This window comes from Caretta caretta, chromosome 14 (assembly GCF_965140235.1).
Source record: "Caretta caretta isolate rCarCar2 chromosome 14, rCarCar1.hap1, whole genome shotgun sequence".
Taxonomy (NCBI): Eukaryota; Metazoa; Chordata; order Testudines; family Cheloniidae; genus Caretta; species Caretta caretta.
Window position 1 is genome coordinate 46,537,231 of NC_134219.1, and position 15,570 is coordinate 46,552,800.

Consider the following 15,570-nt stretch of genomic DNA (forward strand, 5'->3'; position numbering starts at 1 on the left):
GGAAATCCGGAGTGATTGTGTACATAGCTACTCCCTGCATCGCTTGGAGAGCCTGAATTTGTGCTATGTCTCCCTCTCTGGCTATATAGATGGATACTGAGTCTAATTTCTTCTGAGTTATGGATTTGCAGTGAGGACAGCAGAGGACTGTGCTTAACCAGGCTCATGCAACCATGTGATTTGTAAAGTGCTACACAGGCAAAAAATGGATCTGGGGGAAAGCAGCTGATTACATGAAAAGAAAGGAACATGCAAAGCTTAGGAGAATCGCAGAAACCAGAGAAGACTCCTAGATTTCAAGGCCAGATCATCTCACCTGACCTCCTGCATAAGGCCAGAGAAACTCACCCACTGATTCCTGCATCAAATTCAATAAGGTGTAGCTGCTTAGATCATATGCTGTGTACCCCTCCGGAGAATGGATTGGTGCCTACAGTCTGTTCTCCTGCACTTCACCCAGTCCTAGTTCTGCTCCTTTCCTGGGGAGACTATTACACAATAAATATCCTCTTATCCAATAAATATCCAATAAATATCCTCTTGCCACTAAGAAATATTTTCAGAATGTTTCTGTTTGCTCTGTTCACATGTTACTAGTTCTAGTCCTACCACTACCATGGAGTCTTTATGTGACCTTTCATCTCTCTGGGCCTCAGTTTCCCCACCTCTAACAAGGGGATAACACTTCCCTCCCTCACAGTGGGGTTATGAGGGTGTCTAGAAACTGCAGGGCTCCCTGCAGCCGAGAGAAGATGGAGGAAACGTAGAGCTCTGTCTGTTTAGTTTATCAAACAGAAGATCAAGAGATGATGTTATTCCTGTGTGTAAGTACCTTCACATGGAGAAAGTACTAGAGGGTCTTTAATATAGTGGAGATAGGCAGAAGAAGAGCCAGTGGTTGAAGTCAGACAAATTCAAAGGCAAAACCAGGCGCAAATGTTTTACAGTGAGGGTGATTAACCACTGGAACAAGTGGCCAAGGAAAGCGGTGGATTCTCCATCGCTTGATGTCTTCAACCCAAGCCTGGATGCCTTTCAGGAAGATGCGTTAATCCAATACAAGTTACTAGGCTCACTGAGCAGATAATGAGGTGGGGTTCTCTAGCCTGTGATATCCAGGAGGTCAGGCTACATGATCTGATGGTCCCTCCTGACCTTAACATCCATGAATCAGGCAGGTCTTGGTTCAAGGCAGCCCACTGACATCAGTGATTGACTTCCTTGGGGTTTGGATCAGGGTCCCAGAGCACAGACACTGGTTATGCAGAAGAGCTGGACCTGAGCTGCCTTGAGCTTTGGCTTAGCTGGTCCCACTGTCACCAAGACCTGTTCCTTGGGCATCATCTGGCTCTAACTCACCCATCTTTTATGGGTCCCACCAGCAAGCGTCAGGTTAGCTGGTGAAGCTGGTGGTGTCATGGCAATGCTCCTCGGTGTGGGACTCTCTCCTCCTGGATGTTTGCCTCAGCACCTCTCTCCGCTTTACTGGGGGGAGTGTGTGGGAGAGTGGAGGAGGGATCCACTCTTATTATGGGATGGATTCATCTGAGTGCACAATAATTATCCTGTGTAGTGTTTTACACACTCAAATCCTTCCCACACTCTGCTCCTCACAGCATCTCTATCACTAGCAATCCCTCCTGTTAGTTTTTGTCAGTTGTCTAGTAGTTACAGCAGGGGGGCTGGGAGCCAGGACTCCTGGGTTCTAGCTCCAGCTCTGGAAGGGGAGTGGGGTCTAGTTGCTAGAATGGGGTTCTGACTCCCTGTGGCATGTTGGGCAAGTCACTTCCCCTCTCTTGTGCCTCAGTTTCCCCCTCTGTTAAAGACTGATACTGACCCACCTTTATAAAGTGCTTTGGGAGCAGAGCTTTTTCTTGGACAAAATATGCCTCTTCAACCAAACCCAATTTCCTGTGAGCGGTTTCGATCCTGCCAGCGTTCTTTGATTTTTGACATTGTGTTTTAGCCTGCAATAACGTTTTTCACTTTGTTCTGGTTTTTGAAAACTGGAAAAAAAAATCTCGGGTTTTGATTTTGGGGGTTTCCTCCTTTCCTCTCCCCCCAACCCTCCGGTTCATTTCCCCACCAGAAAACAGGACGAAAGACTAGGGCGGGTGGCGGTGGAAACTCAGACACGCTGTACTTTATCCTGCCAATCAGTAACAGCCAGCTGGACAGAATTCCATCTCTTCCTTGTTCCTCATCCACCCTGTGTCATAAACCAGATGCTTATCACCATATGCTGCTCTGACTGCCGCTATAAATTTCATGTTGCATTTCAGGTTTTTGCTTGAGGAGATCCCACTTCTCCCACTGCCTGGGTTTCTGCACGACCTCCCCTTTTACCCCAACCTTTAAATGCTAGCTCGCCTGGCATTTCCCGACAGGGAGTGATTGCAGTGAGTGAACAACGGGATTTCAGGAAGAGAGGGGCACCCCGAAGGGTTAGTAGTTGTATTCCGTTCATCTTTCCATCAGTGTCCTTTGGAGACCGGCTCACTGGCATAACTGCAGAGAAAGGGGAAGGGCACTGATTTTACATCTCCTTGTTCTCAGCATCCTGTAAAGGCTTTACCCCTGTGTGTAGGGTTTAGTCTGTCCTGGTTCTTTCCTCTTTTGTGCTTTTCCACACTGATCCTCTTTAGCTTTCCTCTTGACTCTCCCCCAATAGTTTATTTCCAAAGCCAGACTGTTCTTAATCCCCGGAACGTTTCTACCCATTGACCACCCTTGTAACGTTCGGGCAGGAGCGGGGTTGATTGCTTGCCTCCTGTCTCTTTCTTATTCTGAGAGAGCTGTAGGGTTTAATCTGTCCGTGTTGGGATTTTCTGTAGCACTCAAAAGCACGGCATCTGAAACAAATCACTGTTGCTTTGCAGGGTAAGTTCTCTCCTTTCACTGGAGCCCTCTGAGACGCCTGTCTGGGTTGATGGACAAAAATATCAAGTTGTTTGCAGCATTGTTGCAGCTGTGTTGGCCCCAGGAGGTGAGAGAGACAAGGTGGGTGAGGTTGTATCTTCTACTGGACCAACTCCTTCACCTGGAGAAGAGCTTTGTGCAGCTCGAAAGTTTGTCTCTTCTACCAACAGAGGTTGGGCCAATAAAAGATATAGATTCATAGATACTAAGGTCAGAAGGGACCATTATGATCGTCTAGTCTGACCTCCTGCACAACGCAGGCCACAGAATCTCACCCACCCACTCCTGCGAAAAACCTCTCACCTATGTCTGAGCTATTGAAGTCCTCAAATCATGGTTTAAAGACTTCAAGGAGCAGAGAATCCTCCAGCAAGTGACCCGTGTCTCATGCTCACAGAGGAAGGCGAAAAACCTCCAGGGCCTCTTCTAATCTGCCCTGGAGGAAAATTCCTTCCCGACCCCAAATATGGCAATCAGCTAAACCCTGAGCATATGGGCAAGATTCACCAGCCAGATACCCAGGAAACCTCGCCTATGTTGTCCCTAAAATTTTTAGGTCCAAATTCTCTGCTGCAGCCAGTGGTAATAGCCAGAGGTAGGGCTGCAAAAGGGGAGGTTGGGGATCACTGATTCTGAAGGCTTTCATAGTCTGCACAGACTGACTGCCATGCAGAGGCATCCAGGGTGCAGCAGTGGGCACCTTCCCTGTGGTCAGCAAGAGGATCTGGGCAGCCAGCTCTGTGAAGCTGATGAAGTTAGGGCTGGATGCTGATCTCAGTGACCCTGGTGTAAATGTAAAGTGACCCCACTGCAGTCAGGGCTGGATTCGGCTCTCAGTGGTCCCGGAGTTAATCCAGAGTGACCCCCCCTAATTTACTCCAGGTTTGCACTGACCTGAGAGTGGAATCTCCTTAAGCATTTGTGCGTGGAGATTGTCTAACTGAACAAAGCACTGCAACAAATTGCCTAGAGAGGTTGTGGAGTCTCCATCATTGGAGGTTTTCAAGAGCAGGTTAGACAAACATCTGCCAGGGATGGGCTAGATAATACTTAGTCCTGGCTCAGGGCAGGGGACTGGACTAGATGACCTAGCAAATTCCCTTTCAGTCTCAAAGTTTTCAATTCTGAGTACCTTTCCCAGCCCTGAAGAAGAGCTTGGTGTGCCTTGAAAGCTTGCCTCTCTTCCCAACAGAAGTTGGTCCAATAAAATATGTTACCCCCTCCACCAGGTCTCAGAATGTAATTGTAAATGGGGAATTATCACCAATCGTATCTGTTTCCTGTGGGGTCCTGCAGGATCAGTTCTTGGCCCTACACTATTTAACAATTTTATCAGTGACCTGGAAGAAAACGTAACATCTTCACTCACAAAGTTTGCAGGTGACACAAACACTGGGGGAGTGGTAAACAATGAAGAGGACTAGTCACTGATAGAGAGCGGTCTGGATCACTTGGTAAATTGGATGAAGGAAACAATGTACATTTTAATACGGCCAAAGGTAAAGTCATACGCCTAGGAACAAAGCATGCAGGCCATACGTACAAGATGGGGGACTCCACCCTGGGAAGCAGGGACTCTGACAAAGATTTGGGGGTCATGGTGGATAATCAGCCAACATGCGCTCCCAGTCCGATACTGTGGCTGAAGAAGCTAAGGCGATCCTGGGAGATATAAACAGGGGAATCTCGAGGAGGAGCAGAAGATTATTTTACCTCTGTGTTCGGCACTGGTGTGACCACTGAAGGAATCCTGTGTCCAGTTCTGGTGCCCACAATTGAAGGAGGTGGTTGATAAATTGGAGAAGGTTCAGAGAACCATGAGAATCACTGAAGGATTCGAAAACCTGCCTTATGGAAGAGCCCAATCTATTTAGCTTAACAAAGGGAAGGTTAAGGGGTGACTTGATTACAGTCTATCAGTACCTACATGGGGAACAAATATTTAATAATGAGCTCTTCAATCGAAAAGAGAAAGGTCTGAAATGATCCAATGGCTGGAAGTTGAGACTGGACAAATTCAGACTGGAAATAACAGGACATTTTTTAACAGTGAGCGTAATTAACCACTGGAACAATTTACCAAGGGTCCTGAGGGATTCTCCATCACTGACAATTTTTAAATCCAGATTGGATGCTGTTCTAAAAGCTTGGCTCTAGGGATTATTTTCGGAGCAGGTCTTTGGCCTGCATTATCCAAGAGGTCAGACTAGATGACCACAACGGTCCCTTCTGGCTTTGGAATCTACGAGGGGATCTGCTACTTGCAGTTATTGCCAAGAGACGATGCTGTGTTTGGATTGTAAGCTCTTTGGAGAAGGGAGTGCCTCTCGCTTTGCACGACTTCAGCACCTTGCACAGTGGTGCCCTGATCTTAGCCGGGGCCTCGGTGCTCTGTATACAATGATAAGCATGCGGTGTGCCTCTGATTTTGCCCTGACGCAGGATTTGTGCTGGTGTTTTTGGAACAGAGGAATGAAAATTGCCTTTTCCCCCGCATTAGGTTTCCTCACTGAACTGGGCTGTTCCCTACTTGTTGGGAACAGTAGGGATGAGACTGTGTCACAACATTCTTTCTTAGACAGCCCCCGATCACCCACACAATTCTCCTTCTATGGTACTTTTCTTGCCACTGTCGGTATCTCATAGAATCATAGAATATCAGGGTTGGAAGGGACCTCAGGAGGTCATCTAGTCCAACCCCCTGCTCAAAGCAGGACTGTTCCCCAACTAAATCACCCCAGCCAGGGCTTTGTCAAGCCTGACCTTAAAAACTTCTAGGGAAGGAGATTCTACCACCTCCCTAGGTAACGCATTCCAGTGTTTCACCATCCTCCTAGTGAAAAAGTTTTTCCTAATATCCAACCTTAATCTCCCCCACTGCAACTTGAGACCATTACTCCTTGTTCTGTCACCTGCTACCACTGAGAACAGTCTAGATCCATCCTCTTTGGAACCCCCTTTCAGGTAGTTGAAAGCAGCTATCAAATCCCCCCTCATTCTTCTCTTCTGAAGACTAAACATCCCCAGTTCCCTCAGCCTCTCCTCAGAAGTCATGTGTTCCAGTCCCCTAATCATTTTTGTTGCCCTCCGCTGGACTCTCTCCAATTTTTCCACATCCTTCTTGTAGTGTGGGGCCCGAAACTGGACACAGTCCTCCAGATGAGGCCTCACCAATGTCGAATAGAGGGGGAACGATCACGTCCCTCGATTTCGCAATCTTTATTGTATTTACCCTGTGAGGTAGGGCAGGGCCTTTGTCCTCATAGAGGGCTATCTCCCAGTTGCAGCCTGCAACACCAAGTAGCTAAGCTGCCACTTTGTAGGCCGTCCTCCTTTACAGTGCACAGCATAGGGGTGGAGTTTGCAGTATATAGTTCAGTGACTATATTTGTTCTTTCTCTTTCAGTCCTGGAACTCGGTAAGTTCACTTCTCCGGGACCAGAGCGAAGTGGGGAGCGGGAGCCCGGTTTTCATACTTGTTCATTATTTAGGGAGTGGGGAGAACGGGATTTGAATCATATTGCAAAGCCTAGGGGTGATTTAGCTGAGGGGTGGAGAGGGGCAGAGAGAGGGGAGAGACAGGGGTGGGGGGAGGGGAGGGGCAGGGAGAGACTGGGGTTGTGGGACGGGAGGATCGAACCGCACCCCGGTGTACTAGGCAGTATTGACACCAAGAATAGGAATGAGCCAGGTCTGGTCTCTAAACTGAGCCTCTTTTGGGGACTGCAACGAGTTTCAGACCAAAGAGAAGACAGGCGGGGGGCAGGGACCCCTTGCAGTGCTTGTGATTCAAGTCAGTAGTAAAACTGAAAGTATTTTGAAACACATCCTGCTATTGAACTGACCTTTGCTTTGGGGGAGTGTTTCTCAGCCTTTGTATGTTGGCGACTCCCTTTGGACTTACAATAAAATTGTGACCTTCTCCCTTAAATTAAGACTTGGAAAAACTGTGACCCCTCCCCCTTAAATATCATTAAGTAAATTAAAAGATTAAAGACTCAGGGCTGGCATTAGGGGGTGGCAAGCAGGGCAATTGCCCAGGGCTCCATGAAGTTAAGTTACATGCTTCCGGCCTGGGCAGCGGGGCTCGGCCTTCAGCTTCAGCCCTGAGCCCCACCGCCCAGGGTGGAAGCATGTAACTTAGTTTCGTGGGGCCCCCCTTGTAGAGGGGGGCATGGGCAATTGCCCAGCGTGCCTCTCCCTAACACTGACACTGCTCTTGTGACCTCCTAAACCCATCCTGCAACCAGGGCCGTCCCTAGGGGGGTGCAGGGCCTGGGACAAATCTGCCCCCACCGGCTTAGGGGCCCCGCTGTGCATTGGTGGCTGGGCCGGTGGGACGGATCCGGCCTGGTGCTGGGCCACCAGCTGCTGCTGGCAGTTGCTGGCGCCTACCGTGGGGCTACTGTTGGCCATAGCGCCCCATGGCTCAGGGCTCCGGCCAGGGCGGGGGACTCGCTGCACCAAAACACAGGCGGCCAAGCCAGGTGCTGTCTCCACTAACTGCCAGCAAGATGGTGGGCCCTGCGGAAGTGACAGATTCATCTTCCAGGACCGACCGCGCTGGCCAATTGCACCAGCCCACGGAGCCCCCAAAGCGTGGGGTCCGGAGTGGTTGCCCCGAGTCGCCCTACCCAAGGGATGGCTCTGCCCGTGACCCCCCACACCCGGGGTTCGTAACCCCCAGGTTGAGAAACACTGCTTTAGGGTGATCCCTTCACTTCCCTGTAACTGACAATACCCCCTGCAATTCAGATCTTGGCCCCTGGTAGCAATGTATTGTCTGGTATGAAACAAATTTAGAAGGGAGAAAAACATAAGGTTCCCCTAGATACAGTCAACCTGAAACCAAATCAGTTTTAATAAATAAGATAAAACCAGCTGTGGTTTTCCGCACTTAAGCCGGAGTCTCCCTGCCAGGTTTTTTTACAACCAAATGTCCTTTAGTCATGAGCTGGTTTTTCACTCCCTTTTTGCTGAGTGAAACTCACACATGAAACAAAACAGGAACCTGACTGACTATACAGAGGAACCGATGGAACCCATGATGTACTAGTTACCGTCATCAGAACCATTTCAGGGCTCCTCCCATCTCGTTGCTGGATTCACCCGCTGCCTCTTGTCTGATCGGTAGGCTCTGATCCTGCCAAAACGAATGCACATGCTTCGTGCTGTGAGTAGCCCCCTTGGCTTCCGGGAGCCCACTCAGTGTGTGACGTTAAATAGGCATGTCAATGTTTGCAGGATTGGGGTCTTTAGGTCAGTTCTACACTACAGCTGTCTATTGGTATAATTACGTCGCTCAGGGGTGTGAAAAATACACCCGCCTGAGAGACATAGTAATACCGACCTACCCCCAGTGTAGACAGCGCTTTGTCAACGGGAGAACTGCTCCTGTCGCCATAGCTACCGCCTCTCAGGGAGGTGGAGTAAGTATCCTGTCGGCTGACTGGAGAGCTCTCGCCCTTTCGCTGAGAGTGTCTTCATTAAAGTGAAAAGAACAGGAGGACTTGTGGCACCTTAGAGACTAACCAATTTATTGGAGCATAAGCTTTCGTGAGCTACAGCTCACTTCATCGGCTGCATGCAGTGGAAAATACAGTGGGGAGATTTTGTATACACAGAGAGCATGAAACAATGGGTGTCACCGTAGAGACCGTAACCAGAGCGATCGGGAAAGGTGAGCTATTACCAGCCGTGGTGCAACTGTGCCGACTCAGCATTTTAAGTGTCAACCCGCCTTTAGATTGCAAACTCTTTGGGGCAGAGAACAGTTTTTTGTTAGTTGTGTGTGGCGCGTGGAGCACAGGGGGACCTGGGCCCTAACATAATGCAGATAACAAATAATAACAACACAAGCTGCTGTCCAACACACAAAGGAAACACACCACAGAGAATTTCCCCCCCTCTAATCATTCAATTACATCACTGTAACTTCAAGCAGAACTGTGATTTTTTTTTTTTTAACAGAGAATGACACAGAAAGACAAAGCATGTACAATGGCCTGGGTATCTGTAAGGAACAGCAGCTGGATGTTCCCCTTAATAGCAATGGAGACCGAGAGCAAGGAAAGGAACCAGGTAGGTGGAGCCCCTCTGCCTGGGAGAAACACTGCAGCTTCTGCAGATGAAGCCAGATGTTCAGTTTTGGGTGCAGCAGCCCCAACGCCTGCCTGCGAACGCAGCAGGGATCTGATCACCCCACCGGCTTCCTATGAGCCCCGCTGCTTGCTTTGCAGGGACTGCTACAACTTGCCCTGCAGCCGGGCGCTTATGGCTGTGTAACAGGGTGCAGGGGCATTTTGTGGGCTTGCCAGCGGCACCCATTTGGGACTGTGTCCCTGTCTCTCCCCCTCTGGTTCAGGGCGGAATATCCCCGTTTGTTTCGCTGGGACATGACGGCAAAAGCTTAGCTGGGCAGGGCGCAGGTTGGCTTGTTCCATGCCGGTCTCTAATCGTTACCCGTTTAAATCTCTCGCCGAGTTACTGCGGTGATAAACGCTGTCGAAAAGCTTGGGAGGAAATTCGTAATCCCATATTCAGTGCAGGATAGATCAGAGACAGCGACAAACTCTCATCTACCAAGAAGCTCGTGACTGTCCATTTGCTTGACTAGGGGGGTGTGCAAACCGTCCCCTGTCTCTGCACTGGGCCATGGTAAATAAATAACTCCGATTCCTCCCCGCTGCAGCAACCCCAGGGGTGTTCATACGTTGGTCTCTTTCAGGTTACAGGCTCGGGAAACCTACAGCACTTACGATCGTGGCAGCCGTCACCGTCCTCATCTCAGGTTTAATCGCAACCACAGCCGCCCTGGTAGGTGAGTGTGCAGCTCTTATGGGTTCGCTCTCTGCCTTTTCTGTTCAGATCTGGAGCTGGCTCGAGCGCACGTCTCCAGGCCCTGGAGCGGACGTCCTCGCGAGGTTTGGGGGAGCCAGCATCGCGCTGCAGCCAAACGGGAAAAGCTTAGCCAAACGGCTTCCCGGTTCTTGGCTCCTGAAGTTGCCTCCTACTTGTTTTTTAATGCTGGCCCTAGACCTAATGGCGCCCCCGAGCGAGGAGCGTCTTCGGCGCCCCCTTCCCATTTGTGAAACGCTTGGAAGGGGAGGTCTTGTCCTGCATGCGGGTGTGGAATTGCCATACTGAAAACGTCACCGCCCACCACTGCGTCCAAGCAATTGCCAGAGCTGCTTAGGGGATTCTCTGAGGCCTAAGGGGATTATCCTACTTGTTCCCCTTGGATACAGAGATGAGGAGGGGACAGCCCCTGTGTTACGTTCTCTGTTTCAGTCAGAACCAGGAAGTCATGTTTGGATTCTGCGGACGTCCCATCATGTCCGGATGGCTGGGTTGGCTACCGAAGACGGTGCTACTTCTTCTCCGAGGACGAAAGGAATTGGACCGCCAGCCAGAGCTACTGCTCTTCACACGGTGCCTCTCTGGCTGGGATTGACAGCGGCCTGGAGATGGTGAGAGACCCAGGTGTTTTGTGAGCGCACTAGACGGGCCTTGGCATGGCAGCGCCAATGATGAATGGCTTATGTTTGACACCCGGCCCATAATGTCTTCCAGCCTAGACAGAATCTGTCATGTGAGCCAGTGGGACAGTGCCCAGGCCCTGCAGTGTGAGGGGCCCCTGTGCGTCCCGTGCCGGGAGGGCAGAGCGAATGATCTTTCCAGGTCCCTGGCTGGAGCTGGGGCTTTGCAGCCTGTGCGTGATTGAAGTGGCTCATGGTCCGCCTGCCCCAGCTCTTTCTCCGAGCATGAATTCAGTGGGGAAACACAGCTCCAGTCCTGCTCATCTCCTGGAGATGAAAGGGAGTTCATTCCCCGCTCAGCTCAGCGCAGTCAGTGGTCCCATATGGATGGGCGAACGGGAGGAGTGGCTGGCTGAAGAGAGGGCCTGATTTTGCCCGGCTCTTGGGCATTGTAGAGTGAGCTCGTCCCCTTTACAATAAAACCTTGTCTTCCAGCACCCCCAGCCCCTACAGAGAGCAACACGCTTTCCCTCCAATATTCCTGTAAAAGAGTTGGCACCCACCTCTTGCGAGCACACCCTCTGGTTGGGTGTGTCTGCGTCCTTTAAACCAGTCCAGCCCTGCTATGGGGCTGTATCCCCAGGATTTCCTCCCTGGAGACACTATCTTACAGCCCTCCACCGGCTCAGTCCCTACTCAGTGTCCGCAGCCAGCCGGGAGCTCCTTCATTGTTCCCCCAGGCTCTGCGAGCAAACTGCCTTTGGCTCCGTTCTAGCTGCCAGCCAGGTACACAGTCACTTCTTTTCCAGCTTCCAGCAGCAACTAACTGCTGTTCTGCTCTGCAGCTCCTTTTATAAGGTCCTCCTGGGCCTTGATTGGCTGCTTCCCCTGCAGCCACTCTAGCCGGCTTGTAGGGCCTCTCCGCTGCTCCTTTCCTGGGATGGGTGTGGCAGAGCCCTGAGGTCTCCAGCCGGGGGCCTTGCGCCCTATTTTGCTTTCTGACGATAGAGGAAGGTGGCCTAAAAAGTTGTTCTTTTTTAAAATGCCCCCCACTCCCCCTGCTGTTTCCCCCCCCACCCCGCATTATAGATTCGGTCTATGCTGGTAGACGTGATGGGCGGGGCATCAATCGTAAACCATTCATAATGCAATACAGTGATCCCCAAAGATACTGCAGAGGGTTGCGATACCTATCACAAGACATGCTCCGACACCCACAGTGTCCAAGAATTCCCCAAACACCTGTAAAGCAGAACTTCAGCTAAAGCCCCGAGACCAGTAACTGTCTCTGGAGTCTGTCAGGTTTTCATTTAGCTGGGGTGTCCAGCCACGCAGCACAAACCTGAATGGCACAACAGCCCAGAACATAAAGCAGCATCTCTCCGTACTCCTATGAGCCGGAGCAGAGGAGTGGGCTTGGGAAGCTCGGTGGGTTTATTTTTTTTAAAAAAGCTTCAATTCTGGGCAAGCATTAAAGGCTGTGTGTTACGAAGTATTGTGTACAGCAGATGCTAGAACTGAATGGAGACGAGAGAGTCCCAGGGGTGCTCACTGCGGCTAGCGCTCAGGGGATGAGCACCATGGAAATGCTTATAAATAAACAAAAAGACAGAGGCTTTCCCTTTGTTTGTTTTGAAGACATTCCTTCTGCGTTACAAAGGGAGTGTTTACCATTGGATCGGCCTCAGAAGGGAGCCCAACCAGTTGTGGAAGTGGCCCAACGGCACCGAATTTGACAACTGGTGAGTCTGTTTCTGGCTCTAAATTTTCTCAGTGCTAAGTCATTGGTGTTGGAAGTGGAGAGTGCAGAGAGATCAACAACAGAGATCAACCTCGACAAATGTACATGGGTCAAAAATAGGTGAAAAACTAGTATTTCCACCTCTTGTGGGTTTAGTTTGTTGTGGGGGGGAACCCTGTGGCCCCACTCTCCTGAAACTGGCATCAGCACAAGCCTCTGCTTAGAGACTTCACCCCTTGAGGGAACGATGCAGCCAGCAGCTGTTTGTAGAGAAAGCCAAGGTGTTTTAGTTAACAGGAATACAGTATTTTAGGTCTTTAGGTTAGAATGGAAAAGCAAAACCATGCTGGCAGCCTTACCTGCCTCTCTGGCCCAGTGCCTCCAGGATTTCATCTCTGATTGTTTGCTCCAACCCTTGTCTCTACCCCACTCTGTTGCAGGGTCTTTCTGCACCCCAGATGGAGGTGTCATTGTAGTGTGGGGTAGGCCTGGCAGCACAGCCGAGCACCCTGAGTGCATGCATGCCAGGCGTACAGGCTATGCGCTCCTGTGGCTAGCTCGCACTGACGTCCATGCTGCCACCTGGGCACTGCGATTATTACCCATGCTAGCGAGATTAAGGTTAGTGTGGGTATGCCCACTGGTGTTAGTGACATCTTCCTTTGCAGTGTAGATGTATTCACAGGTGCTTCACGCCACCCCTGCCCCTCTTCTGCTCTGTCCTTTCCCCCTCCCCCCCTTTCCTCTTAGCTGAGCCCCTCCTCACTAACCCACCGAATAAAATAAATAAATAAAAATGGTGCCACTCCCATGCCCTTTGCTGCCATCCCATCGTTCACGCTACCTGTGTGTGCCACTCCTACCCCTGCCCTGTGTCTGTCAGGTCTACGCCGATTGTCAGCGCTGTGCGACAGTCAGTGACTCTGTGTTTGTACAGCACCTAGCGCAATCGGATCCTACACTCCTCTGCTCCTCAGGCTATACCTTAATAAACCTAATAATAAGTTACGCTCTGGGTGGCAACCACCTTAGCCCAGTTCCAACCCGCCTCCCCACATCAGGGCTTTGTTTCACATTACTGCCAGGCTGTTTTCATGTTTCACATCCCTGACCGGCAGTTGTTAAAGATCAGCATCCGGTTATCCACCCTCTGTTCTCTCTCTCCAACATACTCTGTCATGTGCTTCATGTACAGGGTAGATGGCAGGGCTGCCCCTAGCAGGCCAGGCTCTGGTACCGGGTTATGGACTGGCTACAGAGTGTCCTTTGTAGAGACCCACACCAGATATGTTTCAGAGTAGCAGCCGTGTCAGTCTGTATGATCCTTTAATACTGAGCCAGGTATGACTGGGCTTAGCGTCAATAGGGTATGTGACCCATGGCGCCATCTAGTGGCTTAACAGTTGTGATACAGTTGAGCATCGTATTACAAACTCCATTCATAGACTCATCAAAATCATAGAAATGTAGGGTTGGAAGGGGCCTTGAGGGAGGTCGTCTAGTCCAGCTCCCTGCACTGAGGCAGGACCAAGTAAACCTAGACCAGCCGTGACAGGCATTTGTCTAAGGCTAAGTGTACACACTACAAAGTTTGATGTGTGAGTGTGGTCACGCGCGAGGGCTGGAAGAGAGCTCTCCCCGCGCTCTGTGTAATCCACCTCCACGCGGGGAATAGCTCTGAGTGCTGGGAGCACAGCTACAGCACTCAAACGTGCTCTGCTCAGGGTGTGTGTGTGTGATTTTTCACGCCCTTGAGCCAGCAAGTTAGGGTGCTATAAAATGCAAGTGTAGACATGGCCTAACCTTCTAACTATCAGCGTAGTTAGAAGGTTACCTGGGAGGTTGTGAGATCCCTGTTGTGGGAGGTTTTTAAGAACAGGTTAGACACTTCCTCTCGGGCTCTGCTTTGGTGCGGAGAATTCCACTGTCTGTCTCTGGGCTGGTCTACATGCAGAGTAGCCCCCGTTAGACTTGAGGTGTGATTTTATACCGGTTTAGTTAAACCAGTGCTAAAGGCTGTCTGGACATTCTTCTTTCAGTTTAAGTGGCTCATTCTGGTTTAGCGTCAGTCAGCTGGGAACTGGTACGAGCTAAAACAAAATAAAACGCTCTTAAACCGGAATCACGGCATCCATCCACACAGGGGGCTGCCCCCAGTTTAACAAAATCTGCGCAAGTTTATGCCTCTCTGTGGGTGGGACACACTAGCCTTGGCTACGGACTGATTCTAGCTCCGTGGCTTCTGGTTGCAGGTTCGAAGTAAGGGGAGGAGGCGACTGTGCATATCTGAATGACATAGGTGTCAGCACGTCAAGCTGTGAGACAGAGAAGAATTGGATCTGCGCCAGACCGTTGGATGTGGGAAATGAAAAGAGAACTGCCTGGAAGAGACGGCAAAACAGAAACATGCTGTTACCTAATAAAGCCGTCTAAAAAAATATGCAAACTGTCTTATGCTCATTTGTAACGCATAGCTGATCAGTAGGCATCTACTCCACGTAAAAAATCAATCAAATCAAGAGGGCAGCCAATGAAATGGAAAGGCAGCATATTTGAAATAGATTAAAAGAATTTTTTTTATCGACACACTGCTTAATTCTCCGGTGGAACTCATGGCCACAAGATGTTATTGAGGCCGTGAGCTCAGCAAGATTCAAAGGAGGACTGGACATTTAGCTGGAGAATGGGACTATCACAGGGTGGCTGGCCCTTTAAGGGAAGATGGGTCCCAGCCGCACCTGTTACACTTTGCTTATTTCTCCACCTGGGGAGGCAAGCTAAGTCACATGACAGGCAGGTCATGGGGCTAATTCAGGCCTCGAGGGGTGGCGAAAGGAGAGAAGCTTGCGGAGCAGAAGATAGGAAATGCCAGGTAGGAAGCTCTGGGGATAGATGCTTGGTAGAGACTCTAAGAACCTCAGCAGGAGCTATGAGAGAGTCTAGGAAAGAGCTTTGCTCAGTTAATGGTCAGACGAATTAGAGGAAAGAAGACAGAGGAGAACTTTAGGCTGGGATAGCAGATTCATTTGTGTTTGTTTATGTCCTCAGAGACATTGGAAAGGGTGGAATTTTCTTTTACAACTTAGCTGGAGGGCCAGGTCCCTGCAACAACCAAGCGAGGCTGGAAGGTTCGGAGATTCCCACTGGAGAGAGGGGAAACTGAGGCAGCAGCTAGCCCAAAACTAGATCGGGCAGGCGATGCTGCAACAAGGAACTTTCGCTGCTTAGAAAAAAGTTACACAGGATCCGAACCCTCCTGCTTCAGAGCTCACAGCTTCGACTCATAGATATTAAGGTCAGAAGGGACCATTATGATCATCTAGTCTGACCTCCTGCACAACGCAGGCCACAGGATCTCACCCACCCACTCCTGCAATAAACCTCTCACCTATATCTGAGCTATTGAAGTCCTCAAATCATAGTTTAAAGACT

At 50.2% G+C, this 15,570-nt stretch overlaps 1 protein-coding gene across 1 annotated transcript; it reads left to right on the top strand.

Annotated features, from left to right (window-relative positions):
- Positions 1-8,852: 8,852 nt before the first annotated feature.
- On the top strand, positions 8,853-14,578 carry LOC125621683 (C-type lectin domain family 2 member D). Its single transcript, XM_048818812.2, has 5 exons — positions 8,853-9,000; positions 9,647-9,739; positions 10,210-10,388; positions 12,036-12,139; positions 14,391-14,578. Exons 1-5 carry the CDS (start codon positions 8,913-8,915, stop codon positions 14,569-14,571), a joined length of 645 nt encoding a protein of 214 aa, XP_048674769.2. The 5' UTR covers positions 8,853-8,912; the 3' UTR covers positions 14,572-14,578.
- The last annotated feature ends 992 nt before the right edge of the window (positions 14,579-15,570 follow it).

Excerpts from the sequence above, each read along its gene's own strand:
- LOC125621683 (XM_048818812.2), top strand. The coding sequence starts at position 8,913 with ATGTACAATGGCCTGGGTATCTGTAAGGAACAGCAGCTGGATGTTCCC. Across the intron at positions 9,740-10,209 it reads AACCACAGCCGCCCTGGTAG|TCAGAACCAGGAAGTCATGT; the intron begins GTGAGTGTGCAG and ends TCTCTGTTTCAG. Across the intron at positions 10,389-12,035 it reads TTGACAGCGGCCTGGAGATG|ACATTCCTTCTGCGTTACAA; the intron begins GTGAGAGACCCA and ends TTTGTTTTGAAG.